Source organism: Sciurus carolinensis, chromosome 10 (genome assembly GCF_902686445.1).
Source record: "Sciurus carolinensis chromosome 10, mSciCar1.2, whole genome shotgun sequence".
Taxonomy (NCBI): domain Eukaryota; kingdom Metazoa; phylum Chordata; class Mammalia; order Rodentia; family Sciuridae; genus Sciurus; species Sciurus carolinensis.
The window spans coordinates 106,167,261-106,187,435 of record NC_062222.1 but is presented as its reverse complement, the minus strand read 5'-3'; the positions used below and the strand labels follow the sequence as shown (position 1 = coordinate 106,187,435).

Genomic DNA, 20,175 nt, shown 5'->3' with positions numbered 1-20,175 from the left:
TGTTTATCATATATTCTCTTACTGCCAACTTTCATTTCCTATTTATATAACAAAGTTCTTAATTTGTTCTATTTTGTGCAAACATTTTACAAATGCTGCCTAGTTATTTATGATAACTTCAGTTGTGTATTTAATTTTAAGATTTATGTGATCAAATTCCACAGATCTTAAGATACTGGTCTTATATTTATTAAAGTCTTTATTCTTTAATTCCAAAACAACATTTTAGTATTTAACTCTTTTAGCCAGTTGGAATTTATTTTATCAAAGGCTATGACTTAGATATAAACTAAATATTCAAATATTATTTCTTGAAACTGCTATTCCATGATTAATTCTTTTATCAATTATTTTTGTTGTTAAACAGACTATATTTCAAGGCACTGCATTCTATTCTATACTATTCCAATCTATTCCTTGCTACTCTGTTCACTGATGTCTATTTTTGAAACATATACACTTTCTTTTAATAACTTTCTACTTTACTTGCAGTTAATCTGAGCACACTGTTCTTCATTTTATAAGCTATTCTTCTATTTTTCTCAACTATTTATTTTTGGAAATCAGGTAATTTATTTAGCTCATGAGGAAAAAAGCTGACAATTTCCTGAGATTATAATATATAAATAATTTGGAGTAATTGATACTTCAATTTTTCAAAGAATATGACATATTGTACATGTATGTGATTCTTTACTATCTTAAGTACAGATGATTTCGTTACAAAGGCCATACACACGTTTGAAGTTTATTTGTAAGTATCCCACATGTCAGTGGGAAGGAGAACTTTTTTCCCCATATCACTGCCAACACAAGAATGCATTCATCTCGAATTTATGACCAAACCAGCCTTCATTAGTTATAATTAATTATCTGATTCTAGTTATTAATAACTTCAGCTCATTTTAGCTGGGTGACTTTTGGCAATTTAGAATCTGATCCTCTATGTCTCAATAGGGGATGCCCACATTAGGTGTGGCACTGATCTCCAGAATAGCTGAAAACACTACCTCGATGGCTAAACACCGTGGTGATTTAATATTTTTGTCTGTCAAAAATTAATGAAGTTACTATGATCCATGTAGATTAACACAATCTTGAAAGATTGGTTCTCCACTCAGCAATTTGAAAGCTCATTTTAGAATGAAGTAGTAGACGATTATCTCCTGACTTTATAACTTTATTTTCTGAGCAAGCAGTCTAGATAAGAAGATAATAAATTGATATATTAATTTGTTAGGATGTGCATTTACATTAACTATACTGACAACACCAGTAATAAAAATGTAATACAACTCAAGTTATACTTAATTATAGCCTACCTGTCTTTTCTCTAAAATGTTTAAATTCACAAGTGCCATACAAGACCATTAAAGAAACTTACTTTGTAAGTGCTTTTAACATTTTTGGTTTTGTTTTGCTCTTCCAAAAGAGAGACAACTATGACAGAAATAATGAAAGCACAATCAAGGCATCATCCTCTTTGTTACTCTTATGTCAAAGACCAAAGAAGAGAGACAGGGAATTTTCTACTATTCAGAAGAGGAGACATCAGTCTCTATCCCAGCAACTGACTTAAAAAAAAATCAATAAAAACGCAATTAAGCTTTTATTGAGAGGGAATCTGTGCAGGGACATAGGTGTTCACAAAAATCATCTGAGAAGAAAATGGAGTGCAAATAAACTGACTGTGGGTAATACCTGTGTTGTCCTAGCAGATACTAGCCTGTACCCCTTGTGTACCTGGCAATCACAGGAAACAAAGTCCCCTTGGCAGAATGACCTGGCCTCCAAAAAGTCATTTACCAAGTTACACAGGCTGTTCACCTGTAGATGACTAGAGAGTAAATCTTTCAGAACTAAGGGAGAACTAATAATACTTTCTTACCTTTTGAAAATGAGGTCTGAAAATGAACACCTGGATAACATTTGTTAAATTATGACTCAGTTCACTAACTGCTGGGCTAGAGGTCCTACCAGCAAATTAACTTGCAAAGTCATGGAACTGTTTTGAGTTCATTAGACGATAATGTTTAGATTTTAAGACTTAAAAAAAAAAAAAGAAATTAGTATTCGAATGTGATTACTCTCACTTTATGAATTTGAGGGTAAAAAACACAAACGTGAAATATCAGAACCCTAACATTTATTTTACTTGGACAGTAGATGATTAAAGCAAAATTTACAAGACAAAACAGTTCATGGTTAAATAAAATCTGTGAAAACAGCACTCAAAACATACTATGAGAGAAATAAAGAGTTCTAGATATTACTTTTTAAAATAATAGTCTTTTTCTAGAATAGTGCAGAAATGCTAAATGGATGTGACTAACTGAAGGCTCCATATGTATGCTTGCAACTTCAATTACTAAATAGCTTTGGTATCAGTGGAGTTCTTGACTTTTACTTATATACAAAATTTCATCTACTATATACACCTCTACACATTTCTTCTCCTGGAACAAAATAAAAATCAATGCATACCTTTTCCCAGTGAACAATTTCCCAAGCACCATTTCTCAAAACTGGAAAGAGAAAAGGTGACATTTTTAAGAACAATTTTTACTACCTATGAAAAGGCTATTTATGATGAAATGATCATTCAAAAGAATAACTTCAAATAAAATAGCTAGTAGCAATTTTACAGATTTAAAAACTAATTATGAAAACAAGGATATGTAAAATTATGCAAAGATACAGAAACTTCTAATGTAGATTTTGGCTCTCGAAATGACCCTTCACTAATGGAGGGCCATCTCATAGGAGTCACAAACTTCCTTCAGCCCAAAGAGGAAGTATTGGGCTGAGCTGGGCTGAAGGAGAAAGCCACGGAAATGATGTGCAAAAGGGAATGACAAGTTTGAACACATTTCAAATGCTACAGCAGCAGCAAAGCTTAAAACAGAAAAAGTCATAAGCAGGAAAGTAATAGATTTTTAATTAGTAAGACTTTAACATATAAAGCCAACAGAAGGAGTCTGTTTCATTAGGTTCATAATAATGCAAAAAGAGTAAACTTTTCCACATTTGGTTTATTAGAAAAAGTGAAAGAAGAGGCTATTTTAAAATCATGATAGAGCAAGAGGTATTTCAAGGTGTTTCCTTAGTGTATCACAATAACAAAGTTTCTCTGTACACCTTAACCCCCAACTGTGTGTCTGTGACATTAATACTAAACAGATCAGATGACACTAAAAAACAAAAGTAAAAACAGGACAATGGAATAATGTTAGGTAGAAAACGCAGCCCTTAGAACTGAGGGAAAAAAAAAAAAAAAAAAAAAAAAAAAGCAAGGCCCATCAATAAATTATCCAGATAGTACATTTCATAAGGACAAAGTTAGTATTAACATTTTCAGTAAATAGTACAATACAGAGCACAAAGTAGCCAGTTAGTAAATATTTACAGAATAATTTTTTAAATAAATAATTTTTAGGTACAAAAATTTGACAGTACATTTCTTTTTTTTTTTTGCGGTACTAGGGATTGAACTCAGGGCCTTGTGCTTGCGAGGCAAGCACTCTACCAGCTGAGCTATCTCCCCAGCCCCATAGTACATTTCTTTTGATGTCATTTGAAATAAAGCTTGAACCCTCTGGAAAAAGAAAGTCATAATGACAATAATCCTCAAAGTGTTAAAAAGAAAATCTAACAACTATACCAACAAGCCTTAAAACCACTATTACCATATAAATTATTTCAACCTAAATAAAATCTTTTGTGTAAACAATACAGGATACCTCCTCCCAAACACTTGAAATCATCTCTAGATTACTAAAATATATAACATGATATAAATGCTATGTAAATAGTTATTATGCTACATGGTTTAGGAAATGACAAGAAAAATATTTATACAAGTTTAGTACAGATGCAATTTTGTTTTCCTTGAATAGGTCTGATCTAAGATTGGCTGAATCCATGGATATGGAGCCTGTAGATACAGAAGGCTGACTTTATATCAAAACATCACGGTACGCCATAAGCACACATAATTTTTATTTGTCAAAAAGGAAAGACAGTTATAATTATAGCATATTAAATAACAAAAATAATCTATTAGAAAAAAAAGAAAACTTGAGGTTTATCTGGAAAGCTCAGAAGGTCTGGCAACTTTGGGTTCAATTTCCCACTGACGTGTGGCTGGGGTAGAAGAGTGTCCACCTCCTTCGATGAAGCTCCCTAGTCCAATCACCATGTGTTCATGGTTTCCTGCTGTCTTACACTACTGTCTTTGTTTAGGGTACCTGCCTGGCTTCTGCTTGTGAGGTTTACTTTTTCAACTTAAGTATAACTTACAACAAAATCACCAGATCTTAAGTGTTCTGTTCAATGAGTTTTGAGAATTGTAAACTCTGGTGGACCTACCACCCAGAAGAAGATATAGAACTCAAGAAAGAATCCCTATGCTCCTTTGAATCCCATCCTTCTGTCCCCCAGACCTAAGAGTAAGCTAGTCTTGTAACCCATCCTTCCACCCCCCAGAACTAAGTGTAAGCTAGTCTTGTATTTCTTTGCAGTTGGCCCTTTGTATCCATAGGTGCTACATTTGTGGAATTCAATCAACTGAGGTAGAAATTAAAACAAAATCATGTCTGTACCTAATATTAACAGACTTTTTTCATTGTCATTATCCCCTAACCAATAAGTATAACAATGACACAGCATTTACATTGTATTATGTATTATAAGTAATTTAAGAATGGTTTAAAGTATTTGGGAGGATGAACATAGATTATATGTAAATATGACATCATTTTATATAAGGGACTTCAGCATCTGAGGATTTTGGTATCCAGGAGGGGATTCTTGGAACCAAACCCCCACAGGTACGGAGGGATGGTTGTACTTGGAATCATATTTTTTCTATTGTACTTTCGATCCCCATAGAGATTCTGCTTAGAAGATTTATCCTTCTTCTATTACATTGACACATTATTATGATGGATTTATTTCTGGCCTGTGTTCTTCCTACATGGATCACCATCTTGATTATTATAGCTTTATGGTAAATCTTGGAATTGGGTACTGCAGTCATCCAACTTTGTTCTTTTATAATATTAATTAGGGTTTTCTAAATCCTTTGCATTGCCACATAAATTCTAGAATTGAATTGCTAATTTTTCTAAAGTGTTTTATTATTCATTAGTTATTTATTTAAGAATTTCTCTTGATGCATTATAATTACACATAATAGTGGAATTCATTGAGGTATATCTGTACATATACATCAGTTCACAAACACAAAAAATCCCCCATGAACCTGATTTGGGGCTCAAGTCTATCAATTCATGGACAAGATCTATCTTTCCATTCACTTACCTCTCCATTAATTTCTCTCAGTTATGTTTCATAGTTTTCCATGAATGGGTCTTTCCTTGAATTTCTATTTTTTCTTAATATTATAAATTATATGTTTTCATTTCATTTTCTAATCTGTCACTGGTAGTATATAGAAATGTATTAAACTCCTGTATAGCAATCCTGTCATTCTGTAACTTTCTTAAATTCTTAAATTCACTTGTTAGTTTGGGTACCATTTTTTAATTATATTTCTCACTGTTCATCTCTTTATTTTTAAAGTCTTCTGCTGTTGTGAAAGAGAGTCTTTGAAAGTCTGTAATAATTTTTACCAATATGGATATCAAAAGGGCTACTATATTAATAGAACAAAGATGTCATATTGATTTTATGTCTTATTCTGTCAATATTTAAAAATTTCCTTCACTATAAAAGGGCTTTTATGACACAGCTCTTGCCTACTCCCCATTAGCACCTCTTTCCACCCCATCAGCACTCTCCTCAGGCCTCTGGGGAAAGCACCATGCTCTTTCCTGCACCCCCTGTCCGTCACATGTGTGTGTGACCAGCACACTTACCAGCTTCCTCATTTCATTAGCTTCTACACATATTCCAGAACTTGGCTTGGACACCACTTTCTCAGGGGACATTTTGTGGACACCGTCCTTCACCCCACTCCCAAGTCTAGATGGGCCCCTGCACTTTGCCTTCTGAGCATTTACCCCAGGCCTTCTATATATTTAGTGGAGAGAGGAATATTTAATGGCTGGCTGCTCCCTGACACTGTATGGCCCATGGCAACAGGGAGTTGCTCTGCTCTGCTCTGCTCTGTTCTGCTCATGCTCACCCCCAGTGCTGCCTCACAGCAACACAAAGGCACTCAGTGAGTACTCACTAGATGGAATGCTGGACTTGCTAATATTCCTGCATGTTTGAGACCACACGAAGCCAAGCCATAGAAAGAGCAACGCAGATTTACTAAGGATAAAACCCCACTCCCTAGTAGATCTCATGTTAAAAACAACATACAGATGGCACTGAACACATAGCAGTAGAGGCAAACACTTGGGCAGATCCTAAAAAACTTAATCACAGAGCTACCACAGGATCCGGAAATTCCACTCCTAAGCATATCCCTGAGAGCCCTGAACACATATTTCACATAAAGCTGTACAGGAATGTTCACTGCAGCACTACTCACAACAGCCCCAAAGGGGAAACAACCCTAAGACCATCAACTAACAGATAAGCAAAAGCTGGTATATCCATTCAATGGAACCTTATTCAGTCATAAAAGGATGAAGGGCTGCCAGAACAACACGGGTGAAGCCTGAAGACAGGCTAAGTGAAAGAAGACAGACACAAAAGGCCATGTGATCTCAGTTATATTAAATATCTAGAATACACAAATCCATTGAGACAGAAGGCAGATCAAGGACCCACGCCTCCAGGAAGGTGGGGCGAGGGACTGACTGCCTCTGTGCAGTAGAAATGTTCTGCAGTCAGGTGGTGGCGACGGGCACATAGCCGCAGGACCACAATAGAGGCTACTGAACTGCGTGAGTTAAAATGGTGAATTTTATGGTTTGTGAGTTTTGACAGAATAAAAAATAGCTATGAAAGGATGCCAATAGAATATTTAAACATTCATTTAAAATAGACCTCTCAGTTTTATAACTTACTGAGATTTCCCTTGCTGTACAAGCAGCTGGACAAGATTACGTAACCATGAGGCGCAGGAACATGCTCACTCACAACGTCAGCTCAGGGCCACCCCGTCTAGCTCTGCCATCTGAACTAGTCTTCCCTGAAGTGCTGCCACTTCACAGATGTTTGCTAGTTCACATCTTAAAATAGCCCTGGCCTACCCTATTGGTTCCTGTCAACATGACAGAAGTGTCACAACAGGCTTCTTAGACCCAACAGGCCATGCTACATCAGGGAGTCTTCACTCCACTCTGCATGGTGGACGCCAGTGGCACTTTCATGGAAGGCCACTGAGCGTGGTCCTCCAAACCTGCTTCCCATCTCTATTTTTTGAATCTGCTTTTTTCCCTTCAGCCTGGTGCCGATCAGTTCTGTCTCCACTTTCTAACCTGTTTGCCTCCTTCCCACCTGACCTTTCTCGATCTCTGCCTCCACCCAAACAGTACATTCCACCCTCCGCACGAAAGTTTTCATCAGTTCATTATTGAAGAGATAAACTGGAAAAAATGTAGCCTACTGCAAAATTCACATCTAAGAAACTTTTAAATATATCATCAGTCTATGATGCTTTCAATTAAAGTACAAAATCAACACATTTCCAACAAGATGATGGATTTGCAGAAAGGAAAAGCTGACAGTCTCTCCTCATCTCAGTGCCACATTCTCAAGGTTAGGAGCACTCATTATGCATCCTCACACCCTGTTCTCTAGACAACTGTGGATGGACTGCTTTTTCCCTTTTTGTTTTCAAATTTTATTTCTCTGTGACTTGGTTTTTCCACTTAACATATAATACTCTAAGGATAAACTATAGACACTTAACTCATTTTTGGCTTAACTCATACTTCATTGTATGGCTGTGTCAACTGCAATGGGTTCAAAACGTGAATGGACTCACAAGACTCCACAGAATGTATTCATGAAAGGCTCTCATCAAGTTAAAAGATGTATGGACAGCAGAAAAATGGAAGTCCAGAAAAGTACTGGGGACCTAAGACATGAATTTTGAACTTCCATGACATGTACAAGAGATCTTAATTTCAGGGAAGCCTGGACAACTAGTTTCTATTCAACTAGTCAAGTAAAACTGTGCAATTGTTTAAGCCAGGTACCATAAATCTATAAGCATCCTTAAACAAAGCAGAGAAGTTAGTCTTGGATCTTCTAGGGTACTTTCAAACCTTAAGTATCACATTACAAATCTCTAGTTAGTCTGTCTTGCCCTTATTTAGGTCAAGGTTTAGCATGAGACTTCCAGGTACCACAGAGATAACAGCTGTATCATAGTTCATGCAACTATTCTCTTGAAATTCTGGCTTTCTTTTTCTACCACCACGAAGGACACTGAAATATAGTTATATAATTATATCTTATAGGAGTAAATCCTACAAGAAGCATTGCTGGTTCCAGAGTGTTTTTGTTGATACTTTTATCAGATACAGACTACTTCTTTAGGAATCTACAGCAATTTCCCCTCTCATCAGCAACCAAGTTTCACTGACTATAGAATCAGACATGTACAATCACTTGAATGTTGTCCATCTGATGAGTATTTGGTATTTATGCTGGAGCCTGCAGTGGCCTGGATTAATGAAGGTATTCATTACCTTTAGATCCCTCCACTGAGCTGGGAACCTAAATAGAATCACCTTCTTTGAAAGTACTTATTCCCTGGGCCTGTAGAATCTGCATTGCTCAGAAGTTTGTTAAAAATGAAGAGTATTTCTAGGCCCCACCATTAATTTTGATCTTTTATATTTTTTTAGTATATATTTTTTGGTTGTTAATGAATGGACCTTTATTTTATTTATTCATGTGGTGTTGAGAATCGAATCCAGTGCCTCACACATGCTAGGCAAGTGGTCTACCACTGAGCCACAACCCCATCCCCTAATTCTGTTCTTGAAATACAAAAACCCCAAACTCAGAAATAAAGAAAGGAGATACATAGCTTCTCCAGACTTGACCTCAGACCCATCTTAGGATATAGAGAACAGCAGAATTCCAGGGAAGTTAAAAATCAACTCACAATATATAGTGTCTGTATAAGTTGAGACTTGAACACTGGCCAAGGATACACACCAATCCCAGGATTCATTGTTGTCTTTCTTTTGGAATTGGTTCCTAATCCTTAGAACAATGACAATAAACATAATCATGTGCAATCTGCTGGCAACTGAAATAGCAACCTAGTTATTTTTAACCAGTGACCTCCCGTGACCCAATTCCAAATAGTGTCAAGGAAGCAGGGAACAATGTTAGGTCCTTTGCTGAGACTTGCTTTTTTGGGACAAAAGTTCACAGAGCTTCTACTCTGCATCTGGAGGAAATGATTAGGATGCTGGTGAAGGGGAAGAGGAATGCCTGAGGACAGAATGGCCTGTCTAGGTGCTTTAGCAGCTCATGCTTTTAAATGCAAAATCCTCTACCTCTCCCCAGTTCCATCCAAATACACCTGCTCTTGTTTCCACACAGTCTAATTAGTCTGACAGTAGGCTGCCAGGGCTCAGACTTCAACAAATACCTCAAAGGGAATCTGTTTTTACTTAGCAGAAACTAGTTGGCAGCTTTGTTGTAATGAGTTTCTTTTGTGAAGTGAAAACATTCTGTTAGAGTACCTTGGGCATCTCTCAATCAAAGGCCCCGGATGAGTTGTCCTCTCAGAACTCAATCCAATGCTGCCAGGTGCAGGTGATTACTTATATTCTCAGAGAGTGTCACTGCCAAACTCCCCAGTCAAAATGGTCTGTCACTAGGGACATCACCCAAAGTCACTAGCCTGCTGGTCCTAGGCAATCAGCTACTATTTAAGTGGAAAAGGAGAGGCAAGTTATTCAAAAGGATGTCCCAGAGGGCAGAAAAACTACAAGAGGAATAGTGTGCTCCAATCCCTGGCTAGAGTCAGCATTTGAGGGATTTTAGATCACAGAGAAGAGTACAGCTGAGACTATGGTTTTGACCTGAGCAAAGGAACCAATATACCCATATAAAACCATTCATTAAAAGGGAATCTTACTTCCAAAGACAGTTTTAAGTTAAAAGCCTCACGGTGCCACAAACTGACATTGCACAAGACTCTCTGTGTAAACTTGCCAATAAAGGTTAAATTAAATCACCAGGAGTGTGGGCTGAATCATTATTATCCACTGATACAAAGAACAAAGGGGAACTTCCTGAATTCCTCTCTCTTGATACTATTATTCATATTGGTATTAAATCAATTGATATGCCTATAAATTCATCTACAAAACTTTTACAATGGCCCCCTAAGTGTGGTTGTTTGCCAATACTAACAGCATCCCTGGGCATGTCTTAAGAATTAAATTCCAGGGCCCCATCCCAGTTCTGAAGAAACTCCAGGGTAACTCCTAGGAATAGCCCATGTTTTAACAAACCCTCCTGGGGACTGTGAGGCATGTTCAAGTTTGAGAACCAAAGACTTACAGGAAGAATACATATATATGTATATGTAAGTCATCAATCATTCACTTTTTCTTTCACTTAACTGAAAATATTCTTGAAGGAAAAAGCTCCTCCCATGCCTCACTAATGGATCATTCAACAATCCCTTACAATCGGACTCCAGTTTTCATAGCTCAACTCCTCTCCAGTTAAGAACTGGAGCTCTCGTTAAGAACGGTCATGCTTCGTCTTAAATGCTGGTTTAGCAGATGTACAGGGCTGGTCCTCTCAATTCGGCAGCATCTGGGTTGGGCAGGGCTCACCTCCGGCTCATACCCCCAGATCTTGCCTCGGCACAGTTTCCTCTGTGCTCTTGTCATTACCACCCTCCAACTGAGGAGGCCAGATCGTCAACTCTCTAGCTAGTCTCCCTCCTAATTACCTAAAAATCAGTCTCTCTGCCCCATCCCTGCCTAAAACAGTCATCAGGTTCTTCTTTCAAAAGTACACTGGGAGCCTTTCTGCACCCTTTCTTTATTCCCTATATGTTTCTCACCCCGATTTTCAAAAGTCTCCTAAATATGACCCTAACTTGCCTCCACGTCCCATCCTCTGTGCTCCCTGACTCCCATCTGTGCTTTCATCAAAATGCACCATGTGCTCTTTCCAGACTATGCTCATGTCTTCCCACCTCCACACTAACTCCTCCTCCTGGGTCGCCCACTGCCACCGGCCCAGTAGTCTCTCTGTGTACTCAAATTCTACTTGTCCTTCAGGAACCTCTCAAATGATATTTCTGAATTCCCCCTCCCTCTTATTTGGTCCTTATTACTTCTTCTGCCTTATATATCAGACCTCATCTTATCTTCCCTCCTATAATTATAATTTCCTGTAGGTCAAGAATAAAGCCTTGCTCCTCTCTGCATAGAGTCTTACACAAGGAAAATGTTCAATGAAGACTTACTGAAGGGAAAGAACAAATGTTCTACCTTGGAATCACACCTGTTTTCTTCTCAGAAAATCTGGACATGCAATTTAGTTGGGCTTGGCAAAAGCACATGGGAGGAAAGTATCCAAGAAGGTGGAATGACTTTTTAAAATTAAAACACAGAAGACAGAGTGAGAAATGTACTTACAGGAAAGGAAGCTAAAAGCAAGGTCAAAAGTCAACCCTGAAGTCAGTCCTCTCTCACCTGAACTATGTTCCCCAATTTCCTCAGTGGATTTTGCTCCTCTGTGTGCAACTTTGTTTCTCGGACAAATGAAACACAAGCTGGGCCTGTATTTCTCCGCAAATACATACTTCCTCCGCAAATACATACTTCCTCCCTACCCACAGCTTCCACAGCTATTGTTGAAGCTATCTAACCAGTTCAATTTATGCAATTCTAACATATTTGTGATAGTTTGAAAATATTAATAGCACTTGAGATGTCTGAAATTATTTAGGCTATGTATATGCTTGATTTTTAACCCTAAACATCATGGAAATTATAACTTCTAAGAAGTATTTGTAGGTAAGTTGATAGACATGCGGCAGTGCATGTGTACAGGCCCATGGAACGGTTCCCATGTGGGGCGAGCTCCAGGAGATAAATGCCAACACTCTCTTTCACTAGGCCAGGAAAGTGGCGCCATGTTAGCTCCTTAGCAGGACCTATGCTTTCGTACAGCACAGAAACTGACCTGAATTAGATGGACTTGGCCCTGTTTCAGGCCCAATACCCATTCAATTCATACCATCTCAATGATTTTTTCATTAAAAAAAAAAAAAAAAAAAAAAAGTGGTTTCTAGTGGGAGTTAAGCAACCAGGTGCCCTGCAGGCAAGTGGCCTTGTTAGGACTTGTCACCTCCAATTCTACTCCCGGCAAGCTCTGGGGAAGAAGTCAGGGTGAAGAGGAGAAGACCGGTTATTTTCAGTCATGTGTCTAGTTTAAAAGAAGTTAATGTTGTCTTTGCTAAAAAAAAAATAAAAATATAAATTAAATAATGGAACAACATTTTGATATTAAGTAAAGACTTATTCTAGCATAATGCCTACTATCATAATGAAACAATGTATTAATCTAATCACGGTAATGGTACACCTCCTTGTAAAAATTCTTTTTAAATATGCATGACAGTAGAGTGTGTTTTGATGTGTTATACATACATGGAGTATAACCTAATCTAATTAGGATCCCCCTTTTGTGGTTGTACATGACGTGGAGTGGTTCACTGGTCCCTCCTTCAACTATGGCATCAAACCAGGTGGTGAATGGGCTGCTGTATCTCCCACTCCTTCCCACTTGCACAATGTACGCACAGCAACTTCTGGGTATACAGCCACACGTGGGGTTTTTAGAAAGTACATCTATTCATTAAGAGGCATTTTAGATTTCCCCAATACTCTCATCTGCATGTGAGCTCCATTCTTTCCCATGCCTCTATGTTATGATTTTAGGAGAAACGACCATTTCACTTGAAATATTGGCATACTACTCCCTCACAGTATTTCACAGAAAAATGAAAGCATAGTAATACAATTTAAAAAGAGAACTAGTTCAACCACCACAATAAATTCATTTGGGGTCTGGCTTCAATTTACATATTATAATAACAATTATACATTTATAATTTACAAATGTCTACAGAACAAATTTGGCAAAACAACCGGTTTGGGGACAACAGCAAGAGACTGCCTCCTGTGTGTGTTGTGTGTGTGTATGTGTGTAGACACATGGAAAACAGTATGTCAAAAACTGAGTTCAGATCCTGAGGGAGGAAATCAGAGAAAGTGAAGGTAAGGACAGATGCAAGGAATATGGGGCATTCTGGACATGGCAGGGCTCCTAGGCTCTGAGTCATGGAACTGATGAGTGGTCACAGCACTGCGTTCACAGAAGGCAAAGCAAGGGCAAAATGGTGACATGATGACTTTGACAGAGAAAGCGAAGCAGCAGCAGGAAGTTCTGCAACATTAGAATTTATCAGTGCCTGTGAAACAATCTGGGACACAGTGTTATGAAGACTCTGCTTTTCATCCTGTTTCAGCCCAGATGATGAATTTTCAAGAAGGCGCCTTACATTTTTAGTCTCTGTTCTTCCTTTGTTTTCTACATTGTTGTATCTGTCAGGACACTTGTTCATCTGCTCTATACACACAGAGCATCTGCTAAGAAAGGACCCTGAGCTGGGAGTTACTGGAAACACAAAGGTGGAATTCCTGTCTAGAATGCACAGACCAGAACACAACAAAACAACAACAAAACACCAGGAGCCAAGAGAAGCGGTCACAATTTTTTGGTAAGAGTGGACCACAAAACTCAAGGCTCACTCATACCCCTGGACTTCTGAGCATCAATCCATACTCTGCCCTCCATCAGCAACAAGGTTCTTGGACAGTAATACACAATTTTACATCTGCCAGATCACTGAACCATCTACTTAATCAACTTACATATCACCAGGGCAAGAAGTGGTTTCCTTCAAAACAGGTATTGAGGATAAGCTCAAATGTGAAACCTGTCTGTTAAGTTCTGAGATAGGTTCAAACTCTGTAATTTAATGCAGGTAAAAATGCAGTATCAGACAGGCACCAATCTGCACCTAAGTGGTTAAAAATACAAACTGATATTCTGAAAGCTCTAGGGGATGACAGAAGAAAAAAATACTCTCCAGCGCCTCAATGCAAAGGAGAGAAAACACTCATCTCTGCAAAACTAATGAAGGGTTAGTATTTAAATCTGAGGGACCACATATGTGGTCTTGGTAAACATTTATAAAATGAAAATTTAAGTTTAATATTTAAGTCTCTGTCAAAAATTAATTACCTGTCATAAATATCCTTCTTCCTACTCCTACACATCCACTAGTGCCTCAATTCAGGAAAGTAAATTGAATTTCATTCTAGTCTAATGACAACAGATGGCTTCCTGTATTCAGCAATTTGAGTTATCTGACAGCAAACAGTACCCTATTCAAACATTTTGTTACCTATCAACTGCCAAACCAAGAAAAACACCAATGCTCAAACCAGGGGAGAGAGAAGAGAAGAGGGGAGGAGAGAAAGAGAAGAAAAGGGGAAAGAATAAGATGCCAATCCCTTGGAAAACAACTTCAAGAATCAACCTAAAAGCCATAATTTCTCAAATGGGATTTCCTAGTATTGTGCTGACTAAAATGGTTCTTTAACTTGAGTCTTAATATTTTATTTTTATTTTTTTTGGGTGCTGGGGATCGAACCCAGGGCCTTGTGCTTACAAGGCAAGCACTCTACCGACTGAGCTATCTCCCCAGCCCCTTAATATTTTATTTTTGAAATAGTTTTATACATGCTTAAAATCCTTCCCTCTCACTTGCTTATTCTTCATTTTCAGCCACAGAACTAACCCTGTTATTCCACGTAGGGGACTGAGGAATCAGCATTGATAACCCACAGAGAACAGAGTATCCAGAAAATCAGAGCCCCTTCAGTACAAGCTGTGGTCACCTAAAATCACCACAGCTCTGACCACTGTTCTGCCACTGTACTACAGGGACTTCTTGGTCCACTATCTGAAAACAAATAACTGCCAGTCACTTGAGATAAGTCTCTGCTACAGGACACATCATGAAGTACAAAATGTTGCCACAGTTCAGTTTCAAAACCTGTACTGAATATTCTGAGTAGCAGGGCAAGAAATGCAAAAACTGCATATTGCCAAAAACACCAATACATCAAACATCTGAACTTTTTCCCCCTTCAATTGATATAATTGCCCTTCACACACAAACTCCTAGAATAGCTTTGTCTCTAGGCTTCTAATAACCTGTGTTATGATTTGGAAATGAGGGGTCCCCTGAATAGCTCATGTGTTAGATGATGCAGGATTGTGAAGAGGTAAAATGATTAATTTATGAGAAATGTAATATCATGGGTGGATTAATCCATTTGCTGGATTAATAATGTGAATGGATTACTGGATGGTAACTTTAGGCAAGTAGGATGTGGCTGAAGAAAGTAGGTCACTGGGGCATGCTCTCAGGGATAACATTTCCATCCTGTTTCCTCCCCACCCACCCTGCTTCCTGTTTGCCATATGCTAAGCAGCTTTTCCTCCACCATGTCCTTCCACCATGATGTTCTGCCTCACCTCACTTCCACAGCAATGGAACTGAATTGGCTGACCATGAACTGAACCTCTGAAACTGTGAGCCCCAGATAAATTTTTCCTCCTTTACTTTGTTCTTTCAGGTATTTTGGTCACAGCAATGGAAAGCTGACTGACACAGCCCCCTACCCTGATTCTTCTGGGTCTCCATCCTAAACCTGCCTGTTCATTTCCCTTTGACTCAAACATTCCATAGATACTCAGTATATATAAGAAAAGTTGGAATCCCCTTGGCTTGGCGTTCAAGGTTCCATAAAATCTGGCCCCTGACTACCTTTGTAATCATGTGTTTGTTCTGTCTGATACGAATCTCCTTTTCACACGATACTCCAACAATTCAACAAAGCAACAGCCTTCTTCCATTCTATTCAGGACGACTTCACCTCCCCTCTTCTACTCAACTCAGGTATAAAAGGACTTCTCCATGTCTCTCTGCTCATCTACAATCCTCCCCAAACTCAAGACCTAGCTGAAGATGCTCTACAATTTTCTCTTCTTTTGAATTTCTGTAGCACTAGACACGGGAAACATTATTTGCCACGAAGATCTAGTAAGACATTGAGACCATGCATCTCAATCCTAAATTGTCCATAGAAACCATTTCTTATCTTGTACTTCTATGTGTTTTTTCACATACTTATCTCTACAAATGGGCTGTCAGCTCTTCAAAGTTAAAATCTCCATTATTGTTCTTGTATATCTCATAATAAGTAAAGTTCAGTAAATACTCTGCAAATCTTTAGGTTAACAGATGCACCGCCTTTCTCAAGTGTATCAAAACAAAACAAAACAACAGCAACAAAAACAAATCAAAAAACAAATAAACAAACAAAAGAAAAGGCACTTGGTGGGAAATGGTGAGAAAGAAGCAGAGCATTTTAATAGGGCAATATGAAAATACTGTTTAAATTACTAAATAATGTTGGCAAACTTAGCTGATCCTTATTACATCAGAGAACTTCAGAGAGAAAAGAAACTCTCAGAAGGGGCAAGTTGAAGGATGGGATAAGATGTCTGTTTTGCAAGTTCGTCTTCTTTTTTCCCCCCGCCCCAATCTGAGCACATGATAGTTTTTTTGCTTATACTGAAGGTCATTTTGGTTTTGGCTGTGTCAAATACAGACCCACACCAAAAGATCCATGCCAACATTCCATATACTTCCCAGGAGCTGGCCTGGTTTTAATCATTTTCTTAATTTCTGTGCCTATTTCATCTGCATGTATAGTATAACTCAGAGTGCTTCCCATACATTTTCACCCAAGGAACAATACATCTGATTATTTTCTGTAACTCTTTTCTAGGGAAACATCTGTAGGTCACAAACAAACAAAAAAGACATTTTATAGCTTTTAACACTGTCAAAACAACTGTAGGTCTTATGGACAATACTTTGGAGCACATAGCTAGGAGTCACTTAAATCTACTAAAATGTTGTCTTTCAAAAACATTACCACTGTAAATTACTCTAATATGACTTCAAGTGTCATGCTAACAAATGCCACAAGCAAGAAAACATAAAAAGACATAGTATTCTCAAACAATATATAATTGAAGAGATTTGTAGATATTACTGAGTGTACTCGACAAATATGAGACATCAGATGGAAAATTCCCTACCTTGTGTCTGCTTCTTGTTCACCGCATTATCAGCTTTGTGTCGTTTCTAAAGATTAAAAGCAAAAAGGACAACCGTGAAAAAGTGAATGAGATTGATAAAACAAAAGAACACCCCCCCAAAAAAAGAGCTTTCTTTAACTTGTGTTTCTCGAGATTTTCATCCTTTCATGTCAATAATGTGTGTCAATGTTATCAATATGCACATCTCTGGGGGTGCTGTGATGGGAAGAAGGAGAGGGCACTCTGGAACCTTAAACCCGAAAGCACCAGCTACAGCATCCTTACACAGGACTCCTCTTCTGGCAGTGCAGGTGTGTGGTCCTCAGAAGGATCTTACATAAGCACAGAGGTAATAATAGAATTTTAACATAGAAGAAAAATTTGAACTGGAAGTCTGATTTAGTCTTTTGTTTAAATAACTCACTTTAAAAAAAAATTGCCCAGGAGAATTATCTATAATAGCTACCATTTAATAATAGTATTGTAATATTTTCAGCTTCTTATGAAATTCATTATCTAATTAAGCTGAGTACATCCTCTATAATTTGATGATGTGCTGATGTCTGTCAATGACTAGAACCTAATACATCTACCAATTTCACAAAGCCTCTTCTCTTCACTGATCTCCAATATCCTCCACAATCACGTGTGACCACAATAATAGGGTCCCTCTTTTCTTCTGTCCCAAAAGCACCTAAGTCTAGGTAGGTGAATTTTAAGTGTTACACCAGCCAAAGTTTTATAGCAGTGAGTAAGAAAAGGAAACAGAGGTCTAGGGAAAGGTGAGAATTTGAGTGGCAGAGGAAGTTATCTCCTCCCATAGTTCACCTGGAGGTTTTCTCTGACTTCCATTGAAACTTACAGCATCAAGCAGAACACATCAGACTCTGTTAATGCTGCAGGAAAGTGCTGAGTGTAACTAACTCTTTGCTCAGAGATCCTATCAGAGAAAGCCCTACATCAAACTTGGTTGTGAATAACTGACTAATACAGAAGTTGGAACAAATGTAAAACAAAAGAGTTCCTAAGTTTTCCATATGAGAAAGAAAGTAAAAAAAAAAAACAAAAACATGATTTTTGGAATCTCAGTGCATACATGAAAACTCTCCAAGAGAAAAGTGTAGAGTGGTAGATCAGCACTTCTCTGAGTTACAGCAACATCCAAGAGGAGTAGAATAATAGCCAGCAGCATGAACTTGGTTCATCCAATCCATCAGCACTGAACTGCACAGAATGTGAACAGGGCATTCAAAATGCCTCTGTAGAAAAGTGTTGAAAAGGATTCTTACCAGATCCATATGTAGGAATACACTACAAGTCTTTCTCACTAATAAATGCATATTCTTATAAAGTTTCAATAGGCATATTATTGCTTCCAAAAGAAAGCATAATTTGCCAGAAAATAATCTTAGATGACTTCTTAATGTTCTATTAAGCTTATAGCATCAGTAGAGAACTTAATTGTAAAACTCTAAAAATGTTCATTTAGTGTATTTCTTTGTTAATGAAGATTATAAGAATGTTAGAAAGTAATCCAAGATAAATTTTCATCCAAAATAATAGTCCCAGGAAAATTTAGATATTCAAAAGAGGTATAAATATTTCCAAAAAATGTACATCGATGACAGGCAATGTTTAGACTTTCAACTGAAGGAGACAAATAAAAGCTAATTAATGAAATATTCCACTTCAAACAGGAAATTTAATTTTAGTGAAACCTAAGATGATCCTAAACATGACTTTCCATCTACAGAGAATTCTTACACTGAAGCATCTCTCTCTCTCAGCCTTCTCTCCAAGGAAGGTGACTTGTCAAGAAAGTTAGGTTACTTGTCAAGAAAGAAGTGTGTTGAATATACATAAGCATTTAGCCAGAGTCTAATCTTGTGACTACAAAGAGAAAGCATCTAATTTGTGTATCATAAAGCGATCATTGTTCCTTCTAAAACTAATAGTTCATAAAAAAGTTATTTTCTGAATTCAAGTCATATAACATTATAACCAAATTTCATTTAACATTACTAATAGTGAAGTATTTAACGTTATCAATGTGTGCCTGAAAGTGCACCATCAACTGTATTAATGGTATTATGAACTTTAGAATACTTAAGCTAGCAAGGCTGATTTTGTTTATTTTTTTTTCAATTCCCTGAAAAAAATTGAGAGTTCTGTTAAATCCTGTAAAGGACAAGGAAGCTAAGGCTTAGAGAGGTCATGTAACTTGTCCAAGAAAGTGATCAGAATTCCTCATTCTGGAGCCCTTTTCTCCTGGGTGTCTCTTACCACTTCACTGCCCAGGTTTTCCATCTGCACTTGGGGCCTTATGGTCTCTGTTCACTGTTCAGTGATGGAGTTCAGTGGGTCAAGCTTACTCTCTGTCCTTCCTCACTTCTCTACATTCTTTTCAGGCTCAACTCATACTAAGATGAAAGTGTATACCAGCCAAGACATCCATCTGAGCTCCACACCATCACACCCAGTTGCCTCCTCGACACCTCTCTAGCAGTCTCAAAGGCATCTCAAAGTGTCCACAAGATACCTGTGACCTTCACCTTCAAGACTTGGTCCTTGACTCGGGCACAGAACCACACACCAGTTGTCCTGGCACCTTCTTCTTCCTCCTGCCCCTGTCCCAACCCCTTTCTTCATTCAGTAAGTAGTTAGTAAATACTATGTGCCAGGGCCCATTAACAACTGCTAAGGATACACAAAAAAACAAGAGCCCTAGCCCCTCACGAAGCTTATAATCTACTGGCTGTAGATAGATAGAATATAACTGAAAATAAATAGGGTATGTAGTATGTTGGGCAGTGATCGGTCTGGTCAAGTTTACTTTTGAATGTGTATTGACTTCCTTTCTCTGCTTTCCATTATCTCTACAGTGCCATTTAGTCGAACATATTTTCAATTTTTATACCACATGCTAGAATATTCTTCTAACGAGTCTGCTCAAATTTGTTTTCCTTCCAATTCATGTTTTGTTGTTTAACCAAAAGGATCTTTGAATGAAGACAA

At 37.8% G+C, this 20,175-nt stretch overlaps 1 protein-coding gene across 4 annotated transcripts in view; it reads right to left on the bottom strand.

The window, feature by feature from the left end:
- The window catches only part of Atp8a1 (ATPase phospholipid transporting 8A1), a 216,025-nt gene that overhangs the window by 162,101 nt on the left and 33,749 nt on the right, over positions 1 to 20,175 (bottom strand). For all 4 annotated transcript variants that reach the window (XM_047567308.1, XM_047567309.1, XM_047567310.1 and 1 more), the window contains 2 exons: positions 17,161 to 17,206; positions 2,485 to 2,525 (listed from right to left, as the gene is read on the bottom strand). In XM_047567308.1, the coding sequence (XP_047423264.1) occupies positions 2,485 to 2,525; positions 17,161 to 17,206 (87 nt within the window). The remainder of the gene's footprint in view (positions 1 to 2,484; positions 2,526 to 17,160; positions 17,207 to 20,175) is intronic.